The 11,973-nt window shown below is 39.7% G+C and overlaps 2 protein-coding genes across 2 annotated transcripts; one reads left to right on the forward strand and one right to left on the reverse strand.

The window, feature by feature from the left end:
- Positions 1 to 825: 825 nt before the first annotated feature.
- On the forward strand, positions 826 to 7,347 carry prozb (protein Z, vitamin K-dependent plasma glycoprotein b; the record flags this gene model as incomplete). The annotated part of the gene is made up of 8 exons (XM_082525430.1): positions 826 to 907; positions 2,944 to 3,107; positions 3,488 to 3,512; positions 3,778 to 3,954; positions 4,073 to 4,204; positions 4,291 to 4,361; positions 4,439 to 4,571; positions 6,221 to 7,347. 8 exons carry the CDS (start codon positions 826 to 828, stop codon positions 7,060 to 7,062), a joined length of 1,626 nt encoding a protein of 541 aa, XP_082381556.1. The 3' UTR covers positions 7,063 to 7,347.
- A 98-nt stretch (positions 7,348 to 7,445) lies between these two features.
- Positions 7,446 to 11,830, reverse strand: pcid2 (PCI domain containing 2). The gene is made up of 15 exons (XM_082525431.1): positions 11,733 to 11,830; positions 10,544 to 10,610; positions 10,372 to 10,461; positions 10,179 to 10,252; positions 10,028 to 10,093; positions 9,889 to 9,930; positions 9,752 to 9,806; positions 9,229 to 9,332; positions 9,036 to 9,111; positions 8,799 to 8,940; positions 8,594 to 8,694; positions 8,365 to 8,438; positions 8,162 to 8,287; positions 7,741 to 7,864; positions 7,446 to 7,647 (listed from the first exon to the last, which is right to left on the reverse strand). Exons 2-15 carry the CDS (start codon positions 10,577 to 10,579, stop codon positions 7,558 to 7,560), a joined length of 1,200 nt encoding a protein of 399 aa, XP_082381557.1. The 5' UTR covers positions 10,580 to 10,610; positions 11,733 to 11,830; the 3' UTR covers positions 7,446 to 7,557.
- Positions 11,831 to 11,973: the final 143 nt, after the last annotated feature.

The following is an 11,973-nucleotide window of genomic DNA, read 5'->3' on the forward strand; positions in this document are numbered from 1 at the left end:
TTTCTCTGTGTTATTGTAGGGTCTGGTCTTTACCTTACTAGTGCCTTGCGATAACTGTTGGGATTTTGCACTATAAAGATAAACAGAATTGAACTGATACATGTTTTTACGTTTCAAGTAATCACTACTCTAACAAAAAAAGCATTACTAGATGGTAAGTAACAAGATCAAATTGCTTAAACTTAACTGTTATGTCCTAAATAGAAATTTAAAGATCTCTCCAGTGACTCTGCTGGAGGAAAATGAAGTTGCAAATGTCATAAAAAGCTAGTTTATTTTCGATAACATTGGTGTTTTTGCTGAGGAAAACTGTTATTTTCTTGAATAAAATTTTAAGTTGTAACCCTTATAAACTTATTACCAGATGTACCAGATATACTAGATGATAAACATTTGTGATGAAATCTATCCTCGTTTACCTCAGGCAAACAGACCTGTTGATCGTTCAGAGGTCGGACCTTTAGTTTGTTTTGTGTGGTTTGAACAGAAAGGCCAGAGTCCACGTCAAGAACAGAGCGTTTAGTGAAACTTGTGCTGTCTTTTAACTCTTTAGAGAATCATGTGAATAAAAAAAACAAATAGTTTTATAATGACTGGATATTTATCTGTACATAAAAAAGCACACCAGTAAAATGACCTGGGACCAGACTGACATCTTAGTTTATTTCAGGACAGATATAAATGAACTCCGTTTAACAGACTGTTAAAAACATGATACAATTTCTGTGAGGTTTGTACTGCTGTTGTGAGTCACTAGTGTGTATATATGTGTGTGCAGACGTGTGTGTTTGTGTGTCTGTGTGTGTCAGCAGTGCAGTCAGTGTCATGGCGGTCAGCATCATGTCAGCGTCTCTTCTCCTGTTCTGCCTTCTTCAATGTTTCCTTCAGGTCTCCAGTCAAGGAAAAGGTAAGAGAGTGACCTTTGACCTGTTGCTGTGTTATTGTTGTTCCTTAGTTGATTGACAAAAACATTCAAGTGGTATAAAAATACTCCAAGTTGGCACAGAATTTAACAACATTTTTACTGTCAGTACAGTCATGACACAATTAGCTCTAATCGTGTCACAATGACAGCTTGCTACATTATTATTATAACTTTGGTTACTTAATGGTTAAAAATATAGAATATAGGTACTACCTTAAATAATATAAAAGAATCCATTAATATTGTGACTTTTACAATTATAACAAGAACATTCATTCTTCAGCACAGTCTGAACTCTCTTCGGCAGCTTTCTTGTCTTTCCTTTAAGTCATCTTCAGGAATAGTTCTCCAGTTTTCTCAAAGGACATTAAAAGCTCTACTTTGGATGTTTCTGCCTTTTGCTCTGTTCTCTGTCAACATGGTCCCACACTGCTTCAATAATGTTGAGGTCCGGGCTCTGGGAAGGCCAAACCCTGACTGATTCTGGCACACTATTCATATTCAGATGCATGACGTTTTTCCTATTTCTTTTTTTTTTTTTTTTTTTTTTTTCCGGCCTGTCCCGTTTGGCTCTTTTGCCATCAGAATTGTTGTCTAAAGGCAAAGAAAGATGCCCAACGGATTTACTTTACCAAACTGACCATCCCAGCCTTGCCGTAATGGTCCATTTGATTCACCTTTTATTGTTTATTTTATTTTCACTTACTGAATACGGGACAGACTTGACTGGGGGAAAGAAGGGGAGAAAGAAAGAGGGAAAGAGAAACAGCTGAGAAGAGGGACGGGGGAGAAGGGCAAAAGACAAAAACCAACAGAACGGGCAGAGAAAAAAAAAAATGCATATATCAATCACCTGGATCACCTGCTGAGAAAGAAAAAAGAAAACAAGCAGAAGAGAACAAGAGTAATAGAATAAACAACATCACAATGATATATGGGAATATGACAGTAAATACTAAATGTTAAACATTATTGTGCAGCACATAAGATCAACAGAACACAGTGTGCTTTGAGGTAGGAGCCAAAAAGGGTGTAGTTTGTGGGTGTGATCACCCGTGTGTACACCTGTGAGCATGGACGCGCTTGTTTTTTTTGTTTTTTTTAAAAGGTTCCTTCATGTAATGATCTGCTAGAGGGTGTGGGGGGGGCCACAGCCCCGTCCTCCAGGGCATGAAGCAGGTGTGGAGGAGATCAAAACTCCAGACATCCAGAGGCCCGTTTTTCCTATTTCTTACGGACATGACCTGACGATTTTCTTATTTTTTGTTCTCCCCTGAAACTCTATTAGTTATTAGCTGAAGTCTACATGTAATAGCCTTTGGAAATCACATTTCCATCAACTTTTATGCTCATCAAACTGTTTTACCCTCAGCTAAAGAAGCTGAGACTGCCAGGGCTCTGTGTGCGGCAGGCAGGGATGAGGACCCAAGAGCAGGACTCGTGGAAACAAAATGGCAAACACAAAAACCTCAGCTTTGTTGCTGGCATGAAACAGAAGCCAAACCGTGAAAGCTATAACTAGAACACAGGCAAATCTGAGGGTACAGCACAACAGAGAGCAAAGGAAAACACAGGACCTATATACACAGAGGAGTAATCACAAAACAGGAAACAGGAGGGAGACACAGCTGGGAGAAATTAGGCCTAACGAGACAGGGGGAAGCACAACTAGACTCACTGCACATAAGACGTGGACCTTCAAAGTAAAACAGGAAACAAGAAACAAATCACCAAGATGCAAACTTGACACTGAACAACACCTATAATAATAGTCAAAACGGCACAACTAAAGAATCAGAACATAAATCATAATACAGAAGAATACCAACACATAATAACTGACAAAATTGGGCAAATTAACTATGACATCCATAATCATCACGTAGTTTCTAAATCATTTATTTGTTTTCCTCTTAATGTTACTGTTTTTTGTTTCAGCAACAGACACCTTATTATTTATGACACGGTAACCTAACATATCGGAGCCTCCAGCCTTTTCAGTGCTCTTGTGTTTTCAGTGTTTCGTTCAGCTCCTGAGGCTCACGCCGTGTTCCTGCGCCCTAAACGGGCCAACTCGTTCATTTTAGAGGAGATCCTACAGGGCAACTTGGAGCGGGAGTGCTACGAGGAGCAGTGCAACTTTGAAGAGGCTCGCGAGTACTTTGAAGACACCCGAAGGACGGTTAGTTAAATTAAAAAAGGGAGCTTTTGCACTCATTTCTACACCTGTGTTTTTACTTTTAGATTCCAGTAAACACAGACTAAAACAATATGTTTTAGGTTCTGATTCTTTAGGGTTCTGGCTCATTAAAAGACCACCTACTCATTTTTGATTTGCATTTTTTTTTATGTCTGTGTTACATTTGATATTCTCTGTTTCTTTTTAATTGCTCCTTGGGATGCACCCAGAGCTGCCGTCTTAATCCAGAGCCTGTTTATGTCATATTTGAAAATTTAGTTTAATGATCATCTTTAAACATACATAGAAAAAGGAGAAAAAACAAAACAAAAAGAGCATTGCTTAATTCCTCTCGGATTCTAATGTTTTTTGTTTGTGTGTAGATCACATTCTGGGCTGTTTACTCTGGTGAGTATCTACTTTCAGCTAAACTACATTTGATTAATTAATGAAATAAAATAAATTTAAAAAAAAAACATTTATTTTCCAACTAGAAACTGCAGTTTGATAATTAAAATGTGTTTAGAATGTATTTTAATAATATTTTTGTTGATTTACTGTCATCAAATGTATTATTTTAAATGTAAATATTTGATTTAATAGTTTCACAGCAAAAATATAAACATTTATTAGTTTACTAAACACTAGCAGTTTCTGTTTTTGGTCTTTGGAGGTGGAAACCACTGCTTGCAGAGTCCCTGTCTGAATGGAGGGAACTGCACTCACAATGTGCGGGGGTTTACCTGCTCCTGCAACGCCCCTTACTACGGTCCAGTCTGTGAATTGAAAGTACAGGATGAGCCATTACAGACTATAAGGTCGTCCACAGCACAGCAAACCAAAACAGCAGGTCTGACCACACCTCCGTAAAAGGACGGGAGATCAAAACTCATGATGCACTAATGGGAATTAAGAAATATCAGACCATCACGTATAAAAAAATGATTTGTTTTCCAAATCTATCTTAGAGATATCTAAGTGTCCGACTGAGAGTCCGACTGCTTGTCATCAGCTATGCACAGTGACCTACGAGTCCTTCCGATGCTCCTGCATGTCTGGATTCAAGCTGCACAGTGACGGACGGAGCTGTCTGCCAGAAGGTTGGATGCTCCGAAAAAACACTAGACTTTATGAGACCAGTTCAAACTGGTGAGATGAAGTTTTATTGTTGTCTTTGTTTCCACAGTCGAGTTTCCCTGTGGAAGACTTCCTGAGGAAACTCTTTCCACGTGTCACCATGGTAACTGTCCCTGGCAGGTAAGATCCTCTGGTACTGTGGTGTCAGTCTAAATAAAACCAGAATAATAAATAAATTGTCTGTATACTGCCACCAGGTGTCTCTGCTGAACAGCACACTGCAGAAGTTGTGCAGTGGTGTGGTGCTGGGTCAGCGGTCCATCCTTACCTCTGCCCGCTGCCTCTATCAGGACTCAGAACCAAAACCCTCCAACCTCTATGTGCTTGCTGGTAAGAAAATGCTATCACAATTATTGTTATCACACCATGATAACACTATAATAACTACTACTAAATTAAAATATAGAAAGGATGACGTATAGACATCAATTTCTCATCCATTCAGAATAAAAATCTAAAAAAAGTCACGTCATTACATTTTAAATTTTACTGTTTTTAAATTAGCTTCTGTTAGTCAGAGTTTGCAAAAGAACAGACATCCTGTACTTAAGTAGAAGTACAAACACTAGTGTTGAAAAATACTCATGTAAAAGTAGAAGTATTGATTCAGCTTCTTTAATCAAGTAAAAGTGAAAAAGGGGCAGCTCTGAAATGTACTCTAAGAAAAAAAGTAAAAGTAGCTTTTTGGAGGGCGTTCTTTTGTGCAAAGCTCACTGAACCATGTGCTTTAATAAAGTATTAATAAAATATTGTCAGTAGGGCCAGAAAAACTTTATTTTAGTCTAAATTTTTATTCTAATAAATGTAAGTGCAACATCAGCAGAGGAAAATGTAAAAATACATGTTTCTATTTTCTGTTGCATGTATTGCAGAGGGTGGCTTTAAAAGGAAAGTATGGTCAGGGATTAAACTCAGATTAACCAGGTGGGGAAACCTAAAATCAGTTGTAATTGGCTCAGTGTGGGGAAAAGAATCGCACTTTAACTCCTGACACATCAGTTGGACGTTAAAATTGTAGGGAGTGAAAGTAAAAAATTGTCAGAAAAACGTATTGGAAGTATTTGTACTGTATATATATTTCAGGCTGCAAACAGGATGTGCTCACAGACAATTTGCCCAATTAAAAAAAAAAAAAAAAAAACATGGATTCAGTTCTATCAAATGTTCAAATCACTGAAGACAATATTAAACCCAAACCAAAAAGTGGAAGAACTAGCCCTTACACACATTAAACCCTGAATAAGCCATTGACATACTGACAAATTAATGCAGTGTATGGACAGGTTTTACATCTTTGTTTCACTCTAGAAACTATATTTCAGATCAGATGAAGACAAATTGATTCAAAAGGTTTCAAAAGCCAAAGCTGTCCATCAGAAATTGATGGTTGACTACCAGCTATCCCAGCTACCATAGGGCGAAAGGCAGGGTACACTCTGGACAGGTCGCCAGTCTGTCGCAGGGCTAACACAGTGACACACAAGCATTCACACTAACATTCACACCTGTGGGCAATTTTGAATAATCAGTTAACATAACCCCACTAGCTGCATGTCTTTGGTCTGTGGGAGGAGCCCGGAGTACTTGGAGAGACCCCACACAAACTCCACACAGAGAGGCCCGGCCAGTTGAACTCAGGACTTTTTTGCTGTGATGCAAAAGTTCTAACCATCATACCAGCTGCATTCATTCATATAAAAATCTTTGGCTGTGGCTGTACTTTGAGACGTTTATCTGTTATTAATTCATTTTTTGAGCTGCAGAGCGCTGTGTGCACACTGCTGAGTAAAAGGCACTGGTGTGCACTACACTTTTCATTTACATCATGCAGTTCTTTCTCTATCCATTAAAATTAAGTTATTGCAAAATTATTATTTTCTTGATAAGTGAGCAAAGTTACAAATTCAGCAGGGGACCAAATATTGATTTCCCACAGTGTGGATCAATTCATTTCTTAACTAATTTCCTTTGTCTCCCAGAGAAACAGAGGATGCTCTTCACCGTCAAAGCGATGTACCTTCACAACGGTTATCATAAAGGTCACCATGAAAATGACCTCGTCCTCCTCGAGCTAGCTGACTCCATGACCTTTAGCCCCAGCCTCATCCACCTCTGTTTGCCCACCAAAGACTTCAGCGAGAATGTCCTGATGCATTCTGGGAGGACTGGGATTACAGAGAGTTGGGAAATCAGCAAGAACCAGAAACTGGTCTATATGACGCTGGACGATTGTCGCCGTGAGCTGAACATCCCACATCCACTAAGCAACAAAATGTTCTGCATGAGGAAGCAAAATGAACCATTAAAGTACCAAAATGAAACACAAGAGAGCCCAGGAGCTCAGAGACACCCTAATGTACACCTTGAGATTCCAAAGAGAGGCCACAGGCATCAAAACAGATCTTTAGGGAACCAGATTGGAGTCCAGGGAAGGCTTCAAGGGCGCACGGTGAATAGGCTCCAGAATCAAACCCAAAACAAAAACACTAACCTCAGGCTGCTGAATAAAACAGCAAGCTACAACCACACTTCAAAAGCTCTGAATTTTGAGTCCTCGCATGGGGTCAGCAGGTCAAATTTAGAAACCAGCAACAGGCCATGTGGCGGGCTGATGCCAGGGTCGCCTGTAGCCACAGTAGAGCAAGGCACAGTGTTCCTGACTGGGCTGCTAATCTCATCACCGTCTGAGTGTGAGGCCAGCGGCGGTGGTTTGGTGTTCAGCAAACTGTCTCGTTACCTGAGCTGGATCCGAATGAGGCTGGAGGTGATCGAGAAGTTAGCCATGACTCCCCAAGTGAGACAATATCCAGAAGCTCGCTAACAGATCGCCACCATCTGAAACCGATTCACCTGTTCTTGTTCACTTGTAACGTTTTTTGTTTTCTTCTTATTAACAGCTGCCCTCCCTAAAGACTGAAAACTTTGAACATAAATCAGTTTTGCGATGAGTCTCTTGTCCTACTTTCAGTTTCTTTTTTCCAAATGGTCACAACAAAAACACAAAATTGAAACTTTCTGCTGCTGAACTTCACAAACGTTAAGTCATGAATAATATTTGTATTTGAAATGTGTAAATTAAAATGCTTTTGAAAAAACAAATTCCAGTCTCTTAATCTCGCGATGATAAAAGTTCAGTTCTGCTCAAAATAAAACCTTTGACACCCACAATTCATAGCAACAAATGTAATAACCAGATACAAGCTCTACAAACCAACATCTGTTTTATTCGACATGTTTTTAAAGTAAAAAATAAAGGAAATATGAATTGAGTGAAAAAGGTTTCCAGGAAAGCAGCCCTGTAGAATTGTCTCATAGACTATGAGACAGAGGACAGAGGAGGGAAGGGATTCTGTTTGCTGACCACGAGCTTCTGGTGCTGGTGGGAGATGTAGCCTTTGATGTGACCCTGGAAGACGACAGGAAACACAGAAGAAGAGCTCAGCGTTTATTTGCCAGTTCACCTGAATCTAAGTGGCTTTTTATGTTCCAGTTTCCTCACCATGTAAATGAGGTTGGCCAGGATACATTGCACCTCGTCGATGTCGACATCCTCCACCTTCATCATCCTCAGAGCCACCAGGAAGGCCTCCAGAGGCAGCTGGTGAGTCCTCAGCAGCAGATACCTGCAGACAGAAATCAGTCAGGGTACGGTTCATGTTTTCGGAGATTACAGAGAAAATTATTTGCTGTTAGTCATTTTTTTGATTGAGATTACAGAATAAAACTATAAAATCTGAATAATATCCACAAACAAGGGAAAACACCTAAACAAGGCGCTAAATTTGAGGTCCAAATGCTCTCAAAAATGAAGGGACCAATCTTCATAAACAAAAAAACATTAAAAAAAGTAATATGTAAAAAGAATTTGATTACATTTCAGTTTGTGTGTGTGTTGGTAAAACAGCTACTGAACCACTCACACTTTCTTGAAGAGGTTCCTGTAGGTGATGATCTTCAGCTTCTCCAGGATGAGGAAGATCCCGCAGCGGATGAAGAAGGTCTCGTGTTTGGACAAAGCCTCATTCAGCAACAGTAAGTTCCCTTCACTGACACAAACATTTACCTGTGAGCCCACATGACGTGATGTCACTTCCTGTGATAATGCCACTGCCCCTCTCCTTACCTCACAGCTTTGGTAACATCAGAAAACTGCATGAGGTCATACTTCCTAAGGAGTTGATGAGTTGGCATGTGACCCTGAAACACCAACAACAACCAGTTACCCTGGGAACCATTACACTGCTCCCATGATGCAACAGTCCTGAGTGTAAACTGGTCTGGACTTTCTAATCAGGATCTAAACTGGTGTAAACCCATTTTACCAAATCCAAAAAGGTTCTAAAGTTTCTTACCAGCAACATCTTGACAGGCAGCAGGTAAATGAGGATCATCCTCTTGTTCTTCTGGCTGGATCGATGACAGTGATCAAAGGCGTATGACAAGAACTCCTCGGCTACAGAAACAAAAAATGATTTTAACTGTACTCCAAACCTGAATCGTTTAACAATTTCAAATAATGTTTAAGCCGACACTGCGCCATATCTGTAGCAGTGTTACCCAGTTTGAAGTCACTGTCGAACATGGCTTTGCGGCCCACGTAGTATTTGTAGGTGACCTTCTGAGCTGGACTGTAGTCATTCTTCAGGTTGGAACTATCAATGGCTCTAATCAGAGGTTTGCACAGGTGCAGCTTATTGATCTGCAACACATAAACCTGCAGCTATAACCAATCACCAAATCTCCATCGATGATTCATAAACTGGGTGTTTCAGTCACTAATTATTGAGTTTAGACCTTGAAATAAATCTTGAAGAGCTGGTTGCTCAGAAACATCATCCCCCACTTCTTTGAGTCCTCAATACCTGCACGACTACCAACATTGAAAATGTCAATATTAACAAGGACGTCCATTAAACATGAAATATAATAGTGCATAAAATGGGAATTATAATCAACGCATACACAGAGGACGTGTATATTTACTGACTTGTCACTGGCACAAACTCTGAAGCAGCTCATCAGCTGCTCTGCTGCTTTCTCCAACATCTCGCTAGGCTGACCTTTACCCTTCTTCTGTAGCTGCTGCTCCGCCTGGACACAATAAAATTAAAACCCACTTTCAATAACTTTCAATCACACCTGAAGGTTTTCACCTGTAATTTCCTGGTCCTGTCTCTATACAAATTTCTTTACGTCAGCTGTTTTATTTGCATTTATAGAGGAAAATGGTTACATTTTTTAGTTTTCTTACTATAAATATAAATACAATACTGAGTACTCCTCATTTCTTTATATATTTTGCTAGGAAAATGGGAAACCAGTGCAAGCATACATGGAAATATAGCATATAAGGCAATCACAGGGTTGTTACAAATCTAACAAGGCTGAAAGTCAATATTTGCAAAATCTAAAGAAATGAGTTGAGGCTCAAGACTTTTGTGCAGGACTGTAAATAAATACACATATATGGATGAATTTGACTGCTGAACAGATAAAAGAAAAGCCATTACGTTGTTGGCGAATATCCGGAGGTCCAGAGTGACAGCAAACATCACTGGCAGAGCCCTGAAACAGAGGGCAGTGATGGTGCGTTCAAAGGCAGCACGTTAGAATCAGCTTCAGTCTGCTACTTTGAAACTGAACTCACCAGTTCTCCTCTTTGTGGGACTGAAAGGCCTTCAAGAAGGACGTGAGGAGTCAAGGAGCTGATCAGACTGATTAGTGATTATTTACTGAAGGTCAGATTGTGTGATTAAGAGACCAAAAAGTCACTTTATGAAGGATATTGAACAACGAGCGTCTGGAACTTGTAGGCTTCAACAAAGTCATGGTTGGCTACAGCGTAGGTACACCTGAAACACACACACAGCCATTTTCTTTCACCTTTATGTCCTCACAACACCACTAAAGCATCACCGTCTGATCCGTCGGTCCCACCTGAGGTGAGCTGCGACCATCTCATCGTACGGCGGCTCCAGAACCTGCTGACACTTATCCTCTGGACTCGCCAGCTGTAACACACACACACACACACACACACACACACACACACACACACACACACACACACACACAGGTGAGGCTGTGTCCTAGCAACATTCAGAGTTTATGCGAGGCAGCAGTGGCTAACCTGGAGACGGGGGTTGGCAACATGCGGGTGTTTGAAGGACAGCAGCTCAGCACAGAAGGAGCCCTCGCGGTTGTCGATGGCCTCGTAAACCTTCAGGAGGAAAATGAGACAGATTCCAACCAAATTACATAAAAAATGTACATTTCAGACACAGTTAAAGGTCAGAGGTTACCTGCTGCAGGTACTGGTTGATGGTGATGTGAGCCATGAAGGCCTGCTGACCCAGCAGCTGTCTGGACCTGAAGAGAAAAACCAGTTTAACTTCACTTCAGTTTTCCTGTTACTCATGTATTCATGTTATGAAACAAACAAACGTGATGATCTCAAAGCTCCAGCACAAAAGAAACATTATTGCTGCACAGTTTGGCTGCTTGAAGGGTGAACCTCAACTTCAGCACAGTAAGAGTCACCACAGCAGATCATCGTCCTTTGTCGCACCAGCCCTCTGCATCCTCCTTCACTACATCCAAGACTCTCCTCTGAGGTCTTCCTCTTCTTCATATTCAACAATCTTTCCTAATATATTCCCATCATGATTGACCTCTGGCGCTCCTGGTATCCTTTCCACTTATTCACTTGCACACACATTGTATCTAACTTCCTTCTCTCAGATCTCTCCCTTTACCTGCACTAATCTGTTATGAGAATCTCATTTCTTATTATCTTTATGATGTTTGCTGGTCAAGATTTTTACTCCTAGTGCCTGGGACCAGCACTAGTGACTTGAATTACTTTGTTTGCATTAATGTAAATCAGGAATAATTCAGTTTTATTTTTTTCTGTAGAATCGTTTGATAAATAAACGCAAGCATTATTTTTTTTTATATTTTTATAAATAATTGTTTGATTTATTTATTTTATAACACGTGTTTTACGTTCAGGTGGGTCTAAATCAGTTTAAATATAGAGCACATAAGAATATTCAATTAAATTTTCAATTCAATTCAATTTTATTTATATAGCACCAAATCACAACAACACTCGCCTTGATTTGTGACCATTATATGGTCACTATTTTCTTTTACTTCATATTAGCTTATGATAACTCCTCTTTACAACCTGCATCCACAAACACTCTTAAATTTAATATCGGAGGCTGATTTTTATATTTAAAAAAGAAAAATGAAGACACAGAAACAGAAAGTCTACGATCTTATTTTATTAAGATCTTAATAAATTAAATAAAAGCGGATTTCTCGCCGGGTTTCTCTGTGAAACTGACTCCAACCAGGCAGCAGCTCTCTTTTCGCTTTAATTCCTTCGTTTCCGGTTAAAATCCTACGTTTAATCGCAGTTTCCGGTTGATAACAGACAACAAGTAACAACACAAACATAAAAACGAACAACAGACAACTACCTACCTTCAAAACAAAAATTTAATCTGAAAATAAGTCCCAAATCCACTATTTGCGTCCATTCAACTGATGCACACCACAACAACGTCCGGGTCTTTGGGGAGGGGGGTCATACTTCCGCTACATTTCCACAATAAGAGGCTATAATTCAAAATAAAAGCATTACACTATACCAGCTATCACGACGAATGGTCAAAAACAACTAAATATATGTTTTTACATATATTTTATCTAAATATATGTTTTT

Source organism: Aulonocara stuartgranti, assembly GCF_965226115.1.
Source record: "Aulonocara stuartgranti genome assembly, chromosome: 23".
Classification (NCBI taxonomy): domain Eukaryota; kingdom Metazoa; phylum Chordata; class Actinopteri; order Cichliformes; family Cichlidae; genus Aulonocara; species Aulonocara stuartgranti.

Excerpts from the sequence above, each read along its gene's own strand:
- pcid2 (XM_082525431.1), bottom strand. The coding sequence starts at position 10,579 with ATGGCTCACATCACCATCAACCAGTACCTGCAGCAG. Across the intron at positions 10,462-10,543 it reads TCAACCAGTACCTGCAGCAG|GTTTACGAGGCCATCGACAA; the intron begins GTAACCTCTGAC and ends TTCCTCCTGAAG. Across the intron at positions 9,931-10,027 it reads TTCCAGACGCTCGTTGTTCA|GTCCTTCTTGAAGGCCTTTC; the intron begins ATATCCTTCATA and ends TTGACTCCTCAC.